General features: G+C 49.8%; 8 protein-coding genes across 8 annotated transcripts; 4 read left to right on the top strand and 4 right to left on the bottom strand.

Moving 5' to 3' along the window:
• Positions 1-276: 276 nt before the first annotated feature.
• TOM20 (TOM complex receptor protein TOM20) lies at positions 277-1,397 on the top strand (the record flags this gene model as incomplete). Its single annotated transcript, XM_076631379.1, has 4 exons — positions 277-418; positions 554-664; positions 729-803; positions 901-1,397. 4 exons carry the CDS (start codon positions 277-279, stop codon positions 1,395-1,397), a joined length of 825 nt encoding a protein of 274 aa, XP_076488683.1.
• Positions 1,398-1,983: 586 nt separating this feature from the next.
• Positions 1,984-3,748, bottom strand: GSH2 (glutathione synthase; the record flags this gene model as incomplete). The annotated part of the gene is made up of 4 exons (XM_076631378.1): positions 1,984-2,809; positions 2,902-3,129; positions 3,188-3,339; positions 3,410-3,748. 4 exons carry the CDS (start codon positions 3,746-3,748, stop codon positions 1,984-1,986), a joined length of 1,545 nt encoding a protein of 514 aa, XP_076488682.1.
• A 145-nt stretch (positions 3,749-3,893) lies between these two features.
• Positions 3,894-5,761, top strand: JCM6883_007249 (ENTH domain-containing protein; the record flags this gene model as incomplete). The annotated part of the gene is made up of 5 exons (XM_076631377.1): positions 3,894-3,941; positions 4,038-4,419; positions 4,498-4,740; positions 4,810-5,157; positions 5,232-5,761. The coding sequence occupies 5 exons, from the start codon at positions 3,894-3,896 to the stop codon at positions 5,759-5,761; spliced, it is 1,551 nt and encodes a 516-aa protein (XP_076488681.1).
• A 489-nt stretch (positions 5,762-6,250) lies between these two features.
• JCM6883_007248 (uncharacterized protein) lies at positions 6,251-9,765 on the bottom strand (the record flags this gene model as incomplete). Its single annotated transcript, XM_076631376.1, has 8 exons — positions 6,251-6,673; positions 6,747-6,926; positions 7,005-7,032; positions 7,117-7,219; positions 7,299-7,683; positions 7,768-7,829; positions 7,908-9,169; positions 9,239-9,765. The coding sequence occupies 8 exons, from the start codon at positions 9,763-9,765 to the stop codon at positions 6,251-6,253; spliced, it is 2,970 nt and encodes a 989-aa protein (XP_076488680.1).
• A 346-nt stretch (positions 9,766-10,111) lies between these two features.
• On the bottom strand, positions 10,112-11,486 carry JCM6883_007247 (uncharacterized protein; the record flags this gene model as incomplete). The annotated part of the gene is made up of 8 exons (XM_076631375.1): positions 10,112-10,232; positions 10,310-10,557; positions 10,633-10,777; positions 10,868-10,925; positions 11,014-11,026; positions 11,098-11,189; positions 11,285-11,354; positions 11,427-11,486. The coding sequence occupies 8 exons, from the start codon at positions 11,484-11,486 to the stop codon at positions 10,112-10,114; spliced, it is 807 nt and encodes a 268-aa protein (XP_076488679.1).
• Positions 11,487-11,744: 258 nt separating this feature from the next.
• TRP4 (anthranilate phosphoribosyltransferase) lies at positions 11,745-13,174 on the top strand (the record flags this gene model as incomplete). Its single annotated transcript, XM_076631374.1, has 4 exons — positions 11,745-11,803; positions 11,870-12,302; positions 12,374-12,754; positions 12,833-13,174. The coding sequence occupies 4 exons, from the start codon at positions 11,745-11,747 to the stop codon at positions 13,172-13,174; spliced, it is 1,215 nt and encodes a 404-aa protein (XP_076488678.1).
• Positions 13,175-13,244: 70 nt separating this feature from the next.
• JCM6883_007245 (uncharacterized protein) lies at positions 13,245-14,475 on the bottom strand (the record flags this gene model as incomplete). The annotated part of the gene is made up of 4 exons (XM_076631373.1): positions 13,245-13,431; positions 13,512-13,733; positions 13,799-14,175; positions 14,248-14,475. The coding sequence occupies 4 exons, from the start codon at positions 14,473-14,475 to the stop codon at positions 13,245-13,247; spliced, it is 1,014 nt and encodes a 337-aa protein (XP_076488677.1).
• Positions 14,476-14,774: 299 nt separating this feature from the next.
• SEC17 (alpha-soluble NSF attachment protein SEC17) lies at positions 14,775-16,066 on the top strand (the record flags this gene model as incomplete). The annotated part of the gene is made up of 6 exons (XM_076631372.1): positions 14,775-14,806; positions 14,921-15,165; positions 15,242-15,422; positions 15,499-15,673; positions 15,761-15,915; positions 15,985-16,066. The coding sequence occupies 6 exons, from the start codon at positions 14,775-14,777 to the stop codon at positions 16,064-16,066; spliced, it is 870 nt and encodes a 289-aa protein (XP_076488676.1).
• Between the last annotated feature and the right edge of the window lie 1,185 nt (positions 16,067-17,251).

Here is a 17,251-nt window from a genome sequence, read left to right as displayed (position 1 = left end):
GAGGAAGTTCACGAAGGTACGACTGGTCAAATAGAAGAGCTGGGTAAGTAGCGGAGCGAGGCAGGAGAATTATAGTCGTGCGAAGCAATCAAGTGGCATCTAGCCGCGACGAAGCCGGGCGGATCACATGGGGAAGTCTCCTAGCTCTCTACCTGACCAGTGAGAGGGCAGTAAGTACAGCCGAGAAGGAGAGCGAACCAGAAACTGATGAGCGATTCCAGAATTTCCTGAACTCTCTCCTCCATCTCCCGAAGCACCCGATCTTTCGATACGACCATGTCCAGTGCACCTCCGACTTCGTTCAACCCACTCAAGATCGCCTTGACCGCTACCGGAATCATCGCTGCTGCGACCGTCTCTTACGCTGTCTATTTCGATTACCGACGAAGGAACGATGCTGTCTTCCGAAAGAACATCCGTTAGTCTGATTCACTTATGAGCGACCTGACTGCACTACAGTGACCTTCCGTAAAGCACGTCGAGCTGACAAGAGTTTTCTCCTCCCTGGCTCATCTTCATCAACTTTCGATTTTCCCCCATCCTCGCTCTTCAGTCAAGGAATACAAGAAGGTAGACAAGAAAGTCAAACATGCTCAAGAAGCCGGTAAAGAACAGATTCAAGCCGCATTGAAGCGCGCGATCGCTCTCGCCAACGCTGAACCCGGTAAGTCGCTCACGTCTCCTACAGTCGAGATACCTTTGACTGAGATAGGTTTGAGTTGTTACAGTACCTACTACGGCTGAAGGCAAAGAACAATTCTTCATGGAACAAGTTGCACTCGCTGAACAACTCGCCGCTCGATGTCCGTCTCTCTCTCTCTCTCTCTCTCTCTCTCTCCTCATACCCTCTCTCTTTCGCTCGCAAGCTAACGTTTCTCCCATTTCGATGTGATTCTGTAGCTCCCGAATTCTACGTAGCCGCGGCGATCTCGTTCTACAAAGCGTTGAAAGTGTACCCTGCCCCTCAAGAATTGATCATGATCTATCAAAAATCTCTCCCTCCCGCCGTTTTCGACCTCGTTATGGAACTCATTTCCCTCGAAATCAACTCTTCTCGAGCATCCGCGTCCGCTTCCGCAGGAGGTCCCAAGATTTCGGAGGAGGAACCTATCTTACAGGAATTAGAGGAGGGTGAAAAGGGAGAAAATCAAGCGGAGAAGGGAGAGAAGGAGGAAGAGGAGGAAGAGATTCAGATCAACAACAGCAACAAGGCACCTTCTTCGACGACGGGTTCGGAAGGTTCACCGAGTAGTGGTTCGTTCGTTCATGTCGAGACGGATACGAATGAAGGAGAAGCGATCAAGGTTCAGGTTGGAACCACTGAATCATCGGAAGAATCTCCCGCTGCACCTGCTACGGCATCGGATGACCCTCCCGAGGAACCTATCGCCGCTTAAAAATCACACGAACTCGAACTCTGCAATCACTTCCTATTCTTTCGTCACTCTCGCTCTTTTTGCGAACCCTTTCTCTGTATATACCGACAGCCCTACCCCCCCTCCCTATCTCCCTCTTCTTATCACGGAAACCTCTTCTTCGTACCGTACACCACTTCGTTATCGATGACATTCTGCCCAATCCTGCTGAAAACAAAACTCCTCGCAATTCTTTCTTTACGTTTCAACCTCTCTCTGTCATTGGCGAGCGATCACCTGCGACGGGTAGAAGAGTCGGAGGGACGATCTAGCTCAGATTGCTCTTAAGCCCGGCGAACGAAGTAGCGTTGCTGTCGAATTGGACGATCGCTCGGAAACAGCTGAGAGATTCTCAAAAGCGGTTCCATTACTCGACTATGATCGCCCGACAGAGATGTATGGAACTCGACGTGTCGTGCAATACTCTCGTTTAGTCTCTCGTACGTTTAGTCTCTCGTAAGTGAGCAGAGAACATTCCGATCCGAGCTCTCGCGCGGAAGAGACAGGTAAGAATTATTTATGATAATCTCAACAAGCTCCTGTCTAACTCTCTAGCTCCCTGAACGCTCTATACCAACACTGGACTATCCAAAACCGAGAACCCTACCGCGATCCCACCTTCATCCGATTCCCTCCCTTTAGTTCTCAACAAATGTCCAACCGTTTCATTCCTCAATTCCTCACATCCACCTCCTTCCTCCTCCTTCTTCTCTTTCAATAACATGACTCCATAAATCCCCAACTCACTAACGACATCAGCTCTCCTCCCTTCCTCTTCTCCAGCTTTAACTAAAACCTGAGTCATCCCTCGTGGGGGTTCAATCAATTCCATCAAGATGTATCCTTCTTTCCCTTTAACTTCTCCCTCTCCTCGTGTCTTGTCCTCTTCTTCGAGTTTCGAAAGGAAAGGAGGGATGTCCTGACGATAAATATTATTCCCCCCTCCCTCCCTCTGCGGTTTCAATACGAACCTTTCTGGCTCTCCTCTCGCCAATTCCTCCCCTTCATTTCCATCCTCCATTCCCCAAAGCCCGACGAAACTCTTTCTCAATTCCTCCCTTTCCTCCTCCCCCTCAATGAACCTCTCCAGTTCACTAGGCGTCGATAAGACTTGTTGTACTTTCTTACAACCCGCCAATTGCATCGCTACCGAAGGACATTTGATCGCTAGACTTTGTTCGATCAGGAGACGAGTGGACCATTCGTGGGGAGTGTAATAGTCAGAGGGAGAGTAGGCGGTACGGTAATAGATTAGGGAGATCTCGATTGGGGACGCTGAGGGAGATGAGGGAGAGGAGGTAGGAGGGGTGTAGAGAAGAGCGGAGTTTGAGGGGGAGAGGGAGAGGGAGGTACGGAGTTGGGAGAACGGGATACGGATCAGAGGGACTTTGTGTCTGTCATCCACACCGAGCGACGAGGTTAGCTGCGACTGAAAGAGAGGGAGGAAGGAGAGGAAGGAGAGGAAGGAGAAGAAGCGAGGACGTACTTTTCCATTACTTGCCATTGTAACAACCTCTGATCGAACGCGTTCCTCTCATTGTCTTGAATCACCATCATGATCCTTGCGTCCTTCGATCCAGTTTCGTTCTTGTATGCGTAATGAGCGTCTACTAATCCTTGAGCAATCCCTTCTAGCGCTTCATTTTCGGGTAAAGAAGTTGGGTTGGACAAGTATGGATGAGGGGAGGGGTATTGCTGGGATTCGACGAGGAACCTGCGAATCCAGAGAGTCAGTCCAGAGAAGAGGAGAGAGCGAGAGGGAAGGGACGGACTGATGGAGTTGAGAAACGCGGGTTGAGAGTGCTCCGAAAGAGGAGGAGATCGTGTTGAATTCGACTTGTTTCAGGCTCGGCGAAGTCTCCTGACTTTGATTTTGAGGAGCATGTACTAGGTAATCTGATCTGAAGATCCCTAACGAGATAGGCTGTGAAGAATACGCAACCACTAAGTTTACGAGTTTCAAAACGAAAACTGAAAGCATTTTCGACCCTCACCTGTTTAACTCCCTCCTGTTTCACCTGCTTCCAAATCCTATACAAATTCCTCTGAAACTCGTCCACCTTCGTAACGTTCCCTCCAACGACTCTTTCTAAGAACTGATCATCCGTCGTGATTTTCGCGTATAATCGATTATAACTCTCTTGGATCCTCAACGCTTGTTCGAATAGTTGTCGGGGAAAGGGAGATGGGTAGAGGGAGTAAGGGGCGTGGATAGAGGTGGTGGTAGAGTGAGAGAGAGGTCGGAGAACGAGACCGTGGGAGAGTGAGTAATCAGATGCGATGGCGAGTAAGTCGCGTTCATGTTCGGGCGAGAGTTGAGGCGGGTATTCCATCTTTCCTAGTCGCTTGATGGAAGAATCGAAATGAGTGAATGGAGGAGAAGAGCGAGTCGATCAACGAAGCGATTTCGGACAAGTCGCTCGCGAAACTGTCCCTTGCTATTCTACCTCATCACCCCGATCGCGACGACACTACAGAATGGATTGGCTAGCAGATCGAGTAGACAACCTAGCGAAACAAGCCTCCGTACGTCTCTCTCCTCTTCTCTCTACTCTCTCGTCATCGAACGTGTTCTCTCCCTCTTCCTACCTCTTCTCTCACTTACACCTCGCTCGTTGACAGGAGATCACATTATACGATGTCAAATCCGTCGTGAACAAAGCGAAAGCCTACGCCCTAAACCTAACCGAATACGAGCAAAAAGTCCGAGAAGCGACGAACGACGACCCTTGGGGGGCCTCTTCTACTCTCATGCAAGACATCGCTCGTGCAACTTTCGATTTCCAGTTGTTCAATGAAATCATGCCGACGATTTATTCGAGGTTCACTGAGAAGGAGGCGAGACAATGGAGACAGATTTACAAGAGTCTAGTACTACTTGAGTATTTGGTCAAGAATGGAAGTGAGAGAGTTATCGATGATGCGAGGAGTCATTTGAGTTTGGTCAAAGTGTTGAGGAATTTTCATTACATTGATGAGAATGCGAAAGATCAAGGAATCAACGGTAACTCTCTCTCTCCTTCCTCTCTCTCTCTCTCTCCTGCTCCCTTACTCTCATTGACTCTTGACTCGTTCGTGTTAGTTCGTAATCGAGCTAAAGAGTTAGGAGAACTCTTATCCGACTTGGATCGAGTACGACAAGAACGACGCAAAGCGAAACAAAACCGCAACAAATACACCGGAGTTGGAAACGACGGAATGGGAGGAGGAGGAGGTGGTGGGTTCTCAGGAGGAGGAGGACCTAGTTTCACGAGCGCGAGTGGGAGTAGGTATGGTGGATTCGGATCTGATTCGTTCAATAATTCAGATTCTCACGGCGCTGGAGGTCAGTTCTTTCTACTTCTTACTCTCCCGGTTTACGAGTAGAGTTGATCGAATCGATATGGGTGTATAGGGTCATCGGGAGGAGGTGGATTCTCTGATTCGAGAGGTTCCCAACCCCAAGATTTCGAAGAATACGACGCAGGAGACGATGAAGATAGAATTCCCTCTTCTTCCTCTCGCTCCCAGGGTCCTTCCTCCTCTTCTTCTCGATCGAAACCTACTCCAGTCACTCCTAAACTCTCCCAACAAGCTCCTCCACCTCCCGCCGCTAAACAACCCGAAGTGAACTTATTCGATTTCGATTTCGATGAACCCCTAGGAGGAGGAGGAACGACTTCTTCACCTCCACCTCCGCCGAAACCTACCGCAGCGTTGTTCTCGAACGTACCCGCAGTTTCGGTCGCTGCTAGTTTGGACGGTCAGTTTCTCTCTTCCCCTCGTTCTCTCTCGGAACCCCGATTGAAACTCACTCTTGGGTGCTTGTGGCAATAGACGATTTCGACGACTTCCAATCCGCCATTCCTTCCCCTGCGCCCGCTCCTGCCGCACCCAAACCTCAACCCCCTTCCTCGCAAAACGTTTTCTCAATGCTCAACCAACCTAAACCTTCTTCTACTTCTTCTCTACCTCCCCCAGGCTACAACCCCACCTCTTCCTCTTCCTCTTCCTCCGTTCCCGTCTTCTCGCGTCCAATTCCTTCCCCTACCCCTTCTTCAATTTCCGCTTCCGTCTCGAAACCCGCCCCTGCTTCGTCCTCTTCCTCCGGAGGAGGAGGTGCTGATTTCTCCGATCTCTTCTCCTTCTCTTCCTCCTCCTCAACTGGAACGTCAGCGAGACCGGCGGGGGCGAATGGAGCCGCGGGACAGAAACAAAGTATGGCGGAAATCGCGGCTCAAAAGAGACAGGAATCGTTGTTTGCTTCTTCTTCGGGAGGAGCGAATAAGGGGAATGGGAATAATGGATTTGGAGGGGCTTCAGGTGGAGAAAACGGAGGAGGGGACGGATGGGATAGTTTGATTTAAGGGAAGTGATGACAATTTTTACGAGGAGACGGGGATTTGATATTTTGGAAAGAGGAGTGATGGAGAGATGCGAGTCGCGTGACGGTGGAAGGTCAAAGAGATGTGGTGAAGAGAGGGACAGAGTGTGAGGTAGAGCGGAGAGAGGATGTACGAAGTAGCAAGGAAGGGTAGATGTGGTTTTTTTGATCTTCACACGGCCGACGCAACAGGAACGAAAGTTGCTACGTTCGTGTCGGGATCACACGCTTACCTTCCTTTCTACTTCGCCTGTCCTCTGTCCATGAAACCTCGTCCCTCGTCGCAAGGTCTTATTCGTTGTTATGTTTTCTTCTGTTTACAGCTCTGTGTTCTTCATTTTCTTGTCTCTTCTAGTCTTTCTCTCTCTTCTCTCGTGTTTGCTTGCAACACCCTCTTTGCCTCTCCTTAGCTACATCCAGACATACCCACTTTCGAGGAACAACAAAGTCCCGTTTTGTTCAAATCGTTTCATCAAGGTACTCGAACATAAGCGTTCTGTTCTAACCATTCGATCCATTCCTTCAAGTACCTCGCTCCCGTCACTTTTTTCTGCTTCCTCTTTGGCTTGATCGGGGTCGTCTCTTTTCCCTCTGTTGGGGTCGAGCTAGTGCCGTTGACTTCTTCCGTTTCCGATTCACTCCTCGATTCCTCCTCTTCTTCCTCCTGCCGATCATTCTTTTCCGCAGACGCATTCTCTTCGACTATGTCTTTCTCTGTCTTACTTTTCCCCTTCTCCGCATCACCAGACTCCTTTCGCTTCTTCTTCGTAGTGGTCGTTCGAGTACTCCCTTGTTTCTTCAAAGTTTCCGAATCCCCAACGACGACCAATTGTCTCCTAGGTCTCGTCATCGCTACATTCAACCTCCTCATCTCTTTCAAGAATCCAATTTCTCCCTATGTCGCACTCACTCGTTAGCTAGCTCTCCTCTCACTTCTCCTCACACATAGAAAGGGAGCGGAAACTCACGGATTCGTTAGAACGAACCAGAGAGATGATAACGACATCATTCTCTCTCCCTTGGTTGGAATCGATCGAACCGATCTCGAGGGAAGGATACAAAGGGTGGAGGAGCGAGGAGAGGAGAGAAACTTGGGAGGAGTAGGGGGAAATTAGGGAGATTGAAGTGGGAGGGATACCCGATTCGATCTGAACAGATTCAAGACGACGCGTGGACTCGGGAGTCAGTGAATGGGGAAAAGAGAGAGAGACGGGAAGGGGACGCACGAGGAATTTAACATAATTGACGACGATACTAATTTTGCGACGGAACGAAAGGAGCAGTGTCAGTGACGTGCGCGCGAGAGCAGGATTGCCGAGAGAGTTAGATACGACTTACTCTGCTTCATTCTCGTTCGATTTTGATTCACTTCCATACCCTTTCGCAGTCCCATTCTCTCCATCGTCTCCACCGCTCCTCTCATACATCGCTAATCCAGCAGCTGCCCGTCGTTCAATTGTCTCATCAGTCGCTGTTAACCTTCAAAGCAGCGCGAAAGAGTGACGGAGTGTGTAACTCACTATCGAAAAACACGATCTCTTCATTCAGATCTTCCAGATCCGCTTCCTTTCCCTCCTCTGCTTCCTCAGCGCCTTCGACTAGTAGATCTCCCAATCTTCTCCCTTTGACCGTCTCATCCGCAATCAGTTCTCCATCATACAACATCCTATTAGGGAACTCGTTAATCTTGTCATTAAACCTATACTGAACTTTCAACATTCTCCTGATCGATTCACTACCGTGGAGCGTGAGGAGTCGCGAGAAGAGAGTCGTTTCGAGTGATGAAGGGAGGGAGAGGGGAGATGGTCCGTGAGGGGGAAGATGAGTCGCTGCGCTGGACGAAGAGGAAGTGCTGGAGGATGAGACGGATTTGAGTGTAGGAGGGAGTTGGAGATGATCGCCGGCCTGCGCGCGGAAGACGGTATCAGTAGATGATAGAAAGTGAGAGAGAAAGGGAAGGGAACCGGTGAAAGAAAGGGTTGAGCTCACGAGGATTAGTTTTTCACCTCTCATGATTGGGATCCAACAAGCCGGTTCCGTAGCTTGAGCAGCTATGTACGCCACACAATATGTTCTCATCAGTACTCGCTAGCTACGATCAAAGGAAATCTCGTTCCGTTTGAACTGACCTTCATCGATAATAACGACATCGAACTCTTCCATTCTATCCAATACTCTCCCACCCGCCGCATGAGTCGTCCCCAACACAACTTTCTTATCACTCAATACTTCCCTCGTGATCCCATTCAGGCGCTTCTTCATATCCCTCCTCAACGATCTCACTTGATCCCATTTCTCCTTCCTCGCACTTCCCTTGATTCGAAGTCTCTTGTCCCTTGAAGCGAGGGATTGTTCGAGAGTTAACAACTCGGATTTTATGTCTCTTACGAGGGAGGAAGTGTCACTTGAGAGGGATTGGGAATCGAGCGTGTGAGGAGTTAAAGAGGAGAGGATCCGAGCCGGGTGTCCTAATCTCGTTAATGGGATCGTCGGAATCGGTACTCCTGTCGAACTCGAGGGGATGGAGGGTTGGGAGAGTCGTAAGAGGATGTTATCGACTGATAAATTCGAAGCACCACAAACGAGGACTCGTTTCTGTTGGACGAGAACTAGTTGTCGAATGATTTCGACGAGAGTTTGAGTTTTACCGGTACCGGGAGGTCCCCAAATCATCGAGATTTCATTTGCGGCGAGGGAGAAGGAAATGGCTTCTTTCTGAGAGGCGTTCAGGAGAGGATCGAAGAAGTCGAGCTTGGAGATTGAGAGGGAGGGATCGGAGGTGTTCCGGGTGGGAGGTGATAGACCGAGGAGAACGGAGAGAAGAGGTGATAGGGTTGGAGGTACGGATGATGGAGGATCAGCCGAGGAGGGTTCAATGGCGCTCGAAGGAGGAGGCGGAGGAGAAAGAGGTAATTCGGAATCTTGAGTTCTTAGCCAATGAAGCAGTAATCCGAGTAACTCCTCACGCCCTGCTAGCAATATCCATTCGCGCTCCTTTCTCATCCACTCAGTTGAGAGTCGACCGAGTGAATACGCTTCCTTGATCAACTTCGCGTCCTTCACGATAGTGTCAATGACCGGCGACGGGAGGATCTCGTCGAGTGAACACCATTCGAAACCTGGCCAGGTGTCTCGAACGTCGCGTCTCCACTTCTCGAGGAGCCCTCGAAGTCGAGCAGTGTCCTCAGGAGAGCACGAAACAGTTGCGCTTGGTTCCTCCTCCTTCTCGTCGACTTCTTCTGACTCGCTTGATGAGCTCGAATCGTCGTCTTTCTCCGTTTCGACTGGATTTGAAGGTGAGGACGTCTTCTGTGTCGCTTCGATTGTCCTGATAGCTCTGCGCAGGAAATGAATCTGTCTTGTAAAAGTCGAAGGATTCGAAACTTTCATACTATCTCCCTCTCCTCCCTTATCAGCTCCATCGTCTCAAGCTCCGAGACTTCAAGAGAGAGAAACTCACATAGTGATCCTATCACTCCATTCAAACCCATCTTTCTCTTCCTCCTCCTGTTCCTTCTGACTTCGATTCAACACAAACGTAATCTTCTCGTTCCCAACCTTATAAACGACCGCCTCTATCCCTTCTTCCTCTTTCCCTTCCTTCGCTTTCCCTTTCCCACCTCCTGCCTTCTTCTTCGTCGTCGTGGTTCCACTCCCTTGATTCCTCACTTTGACTAAATCTCCTACCCGAAAATCATTCGGTGGGAACCGTCTCCCCTCTTCACCTAAATGACTACTCTTCCCCAATTCCACTAACGTTTTGCCTCCTAGGCCGATCGAGAACCCTCCAGAGGTAGAGGAGAGGGAGAGGTTGTTCAACGCGAGTCCGGATTTGATCAGGATGGATAAAGGGGTGTTTTGGATCAGGAGAGAAGATTCGATAGCTTCAGCCGCTTGTTCGGACTCGACGAGAGAGATCAAGTGTGTTAGGAATGCGATGGGACAGGGTGGAGAGGAGGGAGATGAAGTTGGAGATGATGATGACATCGCTTCGATTCGTCGAGGTTGAGCGCTCTGGCCGAAGCAAGGAGAGAGGGCGACTGATCGTGATGTAGAGGCGAGAGGTGAGAGTCGAAATGTAGAGTCGGAGTGAAGTGAAGGAATGAGAAAAAGTTCAGTCAACGAAACGTCTTCTCTTGTCTCGCCATCAGACTCGCTCTCATCTCTGAAGCTCCCATGTGCGATCCCAATGAAGTGAACGTCCTTGTCGCTCGCAGAAAAAGGCCACAACTTTAGGGGAAACTATGATCTATGATATTTCTCCTCAAAAATCGATTTCTTTTTCTCCTCCTGTCCCGAGCATTCCTTCCCCTCGAGTCCTACTCGTCTCTGACTATTCAATCAATCTACTGACGACCTCTTCCACGCTACATCTCTCCCTATTCCCCTTCCTCCAATTCAACCTCCCTAGCACTTCAATCACTCTCTCCGAATCGAATCCCATCTGAGTGAACCTGCGCATGCCGGCTCCGACTACATCAGCACGACTTCCCGGAGAAGTAGAAGCAAATCAAGTCGAGGAACGACTTACGTTTCAACATCGGTCCATTCTAATCCACTTAATCGACATTGTTTCTTCAGATTTTCGAGTGGATCTCGTGGAGATTCGACGATCTGGACGGAATCGTCTGAAGAAGTATGAGGATTCAATCGAGGTCTCTTCGACGACGGATCATTCGTTGTTGTCGACGGTGATGGAGATGGTGAATGAGGTCTTGAAACCGAAATCGAAGCAGTCGAAGTTTTTGATTCGCCCTTCTTTTCTCTTGCTGCGTAAACCTGTAAGCTCGGGACGCCGCTACATCAGCCCGCTATCTCGAGAGCAGAAGAAGCTGGTGACGAGGGCGAACTTACCTCCGTCCAGAATTTTGCAGTCTCTTCGAACCCTTCTCGATCTTTCAGGTAATGATTCGCAACTTGGGCGTCTTGAGGATCTGATGGTTCTGGGGTTGAGAGGAGGGATTGAAGGGAAACTAGACAGGTACGGAGGGTGTAGACTCTGTACGAATCAAACCAAGACCAGGTCAGCGGAGAAGAAGATAAACAACAAGAGGATCTGGGACGAGGAGGAGGGAGAAGGGGACTCAACGGTGACCAAGAAGTTTTGAGGATGTCAAGACAGATGTAACCGGATGCTGAAGAGACATCTATTTATTGTGCGTTAACGCCTCAAAACAGTCAAATCTTTTTCCTGCTAGGGAGAAAATGAGTGACAGAATCGAATCATTCACGCACTGGGATGGTACACCTGCGTGAACAAATCCGATCGCACCATCAGGGAGATTTCATGGCACTGATGAAGGCAGGGAGATCGCTCACTTTTGTGATGAATTTCATTTTCAATGGTTCGAAAGGATACCGTTCTGGAGCTTGAATATCGACTTTGAACCATCCTCCTTCGTAGGATGTGCCTATGTATCGATATCAGCCCCCATCAGCTCATATCTCTTCTCGACGAGGATCGAGAGAGAGCGCGGAGCGGATGGAAGAGTAGAATTTCGCGCACCTGTCGGACCAGGGAACGAACCGACGAAGTGATCGATCGAGTCGTTCACTTGTTCAATCTCGATTGAAGTCTACAGATTAAGAGAAGAGCTGGTTCAGCTAGAGAAGTGGAGAGGGAGAGAGAAGGGGAAGAAGGAACGAACATCTTTTTTGCATTCTTGCAATTCTCGAGCTAGTCGTTTAGCTCGTGCTGGTCCTGACATCCTTTCACTGGTCTAGAACGGGGTTGGAGGGCGAAAGAGTTGGAGAGAGATGGAGAGTTGGATGACGGGGAGATTCGAGGTTTTCGACAGACGGAGCGCTGCTGCGACTGAACTGAGCTGATAGTGTGTAGCTCGAGGAACTTTCTACCGGCAGCTTGCTTTCCGGAGAGAGGTCGTGATGGAGAAAGAGCAAGTTTCTGATGAAGCTTCCTTCGCCTCTCCCTTCCTCTCCTCTCCTCAGTTTCTCGACCTTTTACGATGGATTCCACAAGTGAAGGTGTTTCAAACCGCGACCCAACCGTAACTTCCATGATCGAGTTAGTTTCATCCCTCCCACTTCCCTCCCTTCCTCTTCTGACTCTTTCCCTTCCCTCTTTCTCTAGTGGTGGTGCACCTCCAACGGCAACAAGCTCTTCTGTCCCAGTCCCTCCCTCCGAATCTCCCTACACACCCGCAACCTTCGCCCCATTATTGAAGAAGCTCGTCCTTTCCCCTTCTTCTTTCACTCTCTCCGACTGTGAACTCTCCTTCCTTCATCTCGCTCACGGTCCCTCCGCGACGCATCCCTCTCAAATTGGAGCGTTCCTCTCCGCTTTGAGAATGACAGGGAAAGATGGAGAAGCCGATGTGATTGCTTGTTGTGCGAAGATTATGAGATCTCATGCTGTGAACCTTCAACTAGACGCACATGAGGAAGAGGGGGGATTGGGACCGGTGTGTGATATCGTGGGTACGGGAGGGGATGGTCATAATACTTTCAATGTGAGTACTACGGCGGGGATCGTTGCGGCTGGTGCGGGAGTTAGAGTCTTCAAAGTCAGTCCATGCTCTCTCTCTATCCCCTCGTCCACGAGCGCAAGGATTGAGCTGCTTGTGAGCACTGGCAGCACGGTAACAAAGCCGCCACTTCCTCCTCCGGTTCCGCCGATATTCTCCTTTCCCTCGGATGTCCAATCACGACTCTCCCTCCCAGCTCAATCTCCTCCCTCTCCCAAACCTGTTCATTCCTCTTCCTCTTCGCCCCACTCTACCACCCGGCAATGGTCCATCTTGCTCCAATCCGTAAACAACTCCCCTTCCCAACGATCTTCAACGTCCTCGGCCCTTTGATCAACCCAATTCGACCAAAGAGGTTAATCATTGGAGTACATTCGGAGTATTTGGGGAAAGTGTTTGCAGAAGCGTTGAGACTGAGTGGGATTGAGAAAGGTTGGGTCGTGTGTGGGAAAGAAGGATTGGATGAGATTTCAATCGCGGGTGAAACTCATGTGGGTCTCTCTCTCTTTACTTTCTCGTTACGCTTTGCTCGAGTGAGGACTGAGAGTTGTCTACTTGCGTTTCTACAGGTCTGGGAAGTCGGCAAACCTGAAGAAGAGATCAAATATTTCACCGTTCATCCCTCTCAATTCGGTCTCTCCTCCCATCCCCTCTCCTCAGTTGTCGGTGGAACTCCTCAAGAGAACTCTGAATTACTCCTCAAACTCCTTCGTGGAGAACTCAGTCCCGATGATCCCGTAGAGAACTTTGTGGTGTTGAATGCGGCGGCGTTGTTGCTCGTTTGTGGAGTTGCGAAGAGTGAGAAAGAGGGAGTCGAGATGGCGAGGAAGAGTTTGAGGGAGGGGGGAGCAATGAAGGCTCTCGAAGGGTTTAGGGATAAGGGGCAGGAGGAAGTGAAGAAATTGGCTTAGATATAGAATAGATGAATCGCAGCGCAAAAAAGTAAAGTAGTGATCAAATCAAAGGGTCTCTGCAGAGAGGTTACTCGACCAACCGTATTCCATCGCCTTCCTCCTCGTCCTCCGCCTCCTGCTCGTCAACCAGTTCAAACTCTGGAACGATCAAATCATTCGGATTCGAGATCATCCCGAACCTCTCGTTCAATTTGACAAACCTCCTAAATAGCCAAGTCTCGTTCTCCAACTCCTCAAACAGTTTCGAATGATGACTGTCCCCTCATGAACGTCATCTCATCATTATTAACACTCCTTCGTTCAATCGAGGGAGAAAAGGAAGAAAGAGACCTACAAATACATATGAGCGAAACATCTGTACAATCTCCTACTAATAGTCCCTACCAACTTCTTCATCTTCTCTTCCTCCTCCTGGTTATTCGACGAGAGAGTTACACGAGAAGGGAAATATTTCGTCGAAGTCAAGAGCGAGGAAGAACCTTCCAATACATGAGAAATGTACGACAGAGCGGAACAGGGTTTCGAAGGGGGAGTTTCGTGAGCTACGCAGAGATACCTACGCCAATGCCGAGAGATCAGACGCCTGGACGGAAGAGAGGAGGGAGAGGAGACGGGACGAACATCCAATCCTGCGCTCTCATCTCCTTACAATACTCCATCCCCGCTCCCTCTCTCTCTTCCCCTTGTCCATCTCCGTCTCCAGGACACTCAAATTGTAACCTCCCAACCCATTCCTGCAACCCTACCACGATTTTCCTCAAACTCTCAACGATCCAAACTCCCTCTTCTACTTCCCTGACTTCCGTCTCTACTTCGATTTCCTCCCCTTTCTCATTCGTGACCCATTCCGATTCGACGCGGGTAGGGATCGAAACGATTAGGTCTAGGTTTGAAGGGTCATGGAGGATTTGGGAGGAGATGTAGGAGGGGATCGAGAAGGAGGTGGAGAAGGAAGAGAAGGAGGGAGGAGGGGAGAAAGGGTCTGAGGAGTAAATGTCCTGTAATCGTTGACTACTGTGGTCAGTAGCTAGACCGGGAGGGAGGAGAGAGAGAGAGAAGGAAGGGAGTACTTCGATTTTTGACCCTCGAAACAACCGACCTCGTTTATCCCGTTTCTCTGAGACTGGTTCCTCCGCTAGAGCCGGTCGAGTCGTGAGAGTTGAACTCTGAGTAGACGAGTCGAAGATTGATCGAAGGGAACTTGCTGAGGAGGACGAGTTGACTGACCCGGAGGGAGAAGGAGTTGGTTCGGAGAAGTCTAGTTGGAAGCGACGAGCGGCAGAGCGAGAGAGAGTCATACTAGCTAGCTACACGCGAGCCAGTGAAGAGCCAGAGCAGGAGCAGAGTGAGGGGTTGATGAGGTATCGGAGAGGGGAAGGGGTGCGTGCGGTTGATCGAACCAGCTACCGAGTCGCGGCAGCAGTCAGCTATACCCAGTGCTGCTCGTTAGTCGTTACATCTTTGCTGAACGAATAGGAGGTGAGTGAAGAGGTTCAAAACACGAACGCGAGCGAACTCGAGCGAATCTCTCATCTCTCTTCCTCTTCTCCTTCTCGAACGACTCGTTAGAACCAGCACAGCAGTCACCGATAAATTCATGTCTTCCCAAGGTGATCAATTACGCCAAAAGTGAGCCTCCCTCTCTAGCCTTCCCCTCCCCCTTTTCGGCTCGTCATCATCATCTCCCTCTCTCCCTCTCCTCTCTCCCAAACGCGCTCAAAGCTAACGTATACACCCTCGTAGAGCGGACAAGAAATCGACTTCGACCTCTTCCTTCTCCTTCTTCACTTCGTCCTCTTCGAAATTCGAAGAAGCTCACGACCTGTACCAATCCGCCGGGAACGCCTACAAGATTGATAAACGGTTCAAAGACGCCGGAGATTGTTTCGTTAAAGCTGCCGAAATGGCGTTGAAGATGAACGAGAAGGATGATGCGGCGAACGATTTTTGGACCGCTAGTAAAGCTTATAAGTTATCGAACCCTGAACGTACGTCCTTTCTTCCTACTTCTGCTCTCGAGGTGTGACGCGAGAGTTGATATGGCGGAAAGAGGATGTGACACAGTGGCAGTAGCGAGTTTACAGAAAACGATCCAATTGTACAAAGAAAAAGGACGGTTCAGACAAGCTGCTGATCGGGAGAAGGAAGTTGCAACGATCTTACAATCTGAAGGAGGTGACTTGAAAGCCGCTCTAGACGCTTACGAATCAGCAGGAGACCTATACTCTTCGGAAGATGCTTCCGCGTCAGTTCTCTCGCTCTACCATCCGGTCTGTCTCTCTCTCGAGGCGATAACTGATAATAATAGATTGGATTGACAGATCGGCGAATCAATGTTATAAAGAAGCAGCGGAACTGGCCGCGACGTTGGGAGATTATGGGAGAGCGACGGGACATTTCGAGAGGGTTGCGAGTCAATCCCTCGGGAGTGCGTTAACGAGGTATGGAGTGAAAGAGTATTACCTCAAATCGGGTCTATGTTGGTTAGCTACTGCTGTACGTCCATCGTCTCTCTCTCTTCAGTGGGAAGCTTTCTCTCCTGAAAGAGTTAGATCACTCATCACTGTGAATCGGTGGACGTAGGATGTCGTTTCGACAAAACGAGCGATCGATAACTACTGTACGGCCGATCCGACATTCGCTTCAACTAGAGAATGTCAATTCCTCAATGCGATCGCCGACGCTTTCGACGCTGGAGACGCTGAAGGTTTCACGGCTGCCGTAGCTGAATACGATCGGTCAGTCCTCACATTCTCCCTTCTTCTCTCGCTCGAGGCAAGGAGAACTGACGAGAAGAGATGAGATAGGTTAACGAAATTGGATCAATGGAAAACTACAATCTTGTTGAATATCAAGAGATCGATCGCTGATGAACCTAGTCTTACCTAATCTCATTTGTGTCTTTCGCTATACATGTACACTCCTCGTCCTCTTCTCTCGACGATATCTGCTTGTTCTCGTTCCTCGTTTCGTTCCACGTTCGCTGTCTCTTTCGACTTTTGTAACAATGAGCCCACCTTCCTCTCGCAGTAGACTCGTTTTCTCTCGAACCTCCTCTCGGATCACGCCGACAAGAGCCATATCGAGTCTGGTCATCGACGGAAAACGAAGTGAATTCGGGCAAAATTTATGATTATCGAAGTTTGCTCTCACGGGAACGACTTTGAGGGGTAGGAAACGTGAACAAGAGGGGAAGAGACACGAATCCCGAGCGGTGGACGAAAGAAAAAGGCAGACAAAGAGGGAGAGCAAGAGACGATCACAAAGGTTCAACGGAACGGCGATCAACAGCGACGAAAGCTTCTCCAACTGGACGTGATTGAGTGGACAAGTTGGATCCCTTGAGCTTGATATGCTCCCATGGTAATCGCCGAGAGTCAGCGAAACGCAACGAGACGAGAGCGAGAGAGAAAAAGAAACTCTTACCTCGATTTGTCGGATGAGGAACTCGAATTCTTCGATCAAATCTAGCCTCAGCTGAATCAGCCTCTCGTAGACCGTCTTTTCCTTCACCCCAACCTTTCCAGACCAAGCTCGTGCAATGTTTCGGAAAATTCGTCCAGTCGTGAGTCGTTCGTGATCTTGCGCGGTTCCTTCCCTAATTCGCCTCGTGACTTTGCTAGGTAGATAAGTTAAACTTTTCTTCAACCAGCCCAAGACGTCTTGATGGGCCTCATGGTTTGCGAGAGCGGTTCCTCTGATAAGGGGGTCGGTTGGTGCTACCGTCCCTACCGAAGAGAAAGGTGTTGAGTCAGTTCGAACGCCCTGAAAACGATTATTCGACAAACTTACGACATTGTTGATTGGGCGAGGCCACGAGTTTCTAGTCCTGACGCCATTCTATTGCTGTTCCGTCCATTGAGCTTGATCGGCGCTCTGCCAGGTTGAACGTGTTACTTGCGTGTGACTGCAATCGAGTGAGAGAGAGAGAGAGAGCGCGCAGGAAACCGAACGTCGACACGCGTCGAATCGTCCATCGGAACGTCGAGGGCGCTGAAGCGGGTCGAATAGTGTCAGGCGATGTGTTGTTCTAGAGATGGGCTGTCAGAGCAGCGCGGTAGGGCGACCAAAGTC

This window comes from Sporobolomyces salmoneus (assembly GCF_050403485.1).
Source record: "Sporobolomyces salmoneus JCM6883 DNA, S_salmoneus_JCM6883_v1_ctg16, whole genome shotgun sequence".
Taxonomy (NCBI): Eukaryota; Fungi; Basidiomycota; class Microbotryomycetes; order Sporidiobolales; family Sporidiobolaceae; genus Sporobolomyces; species Sporobolomyces salmoneus.
This window is presented reverse-complemented; position numbering and strand designations above follow the sequence as displayed.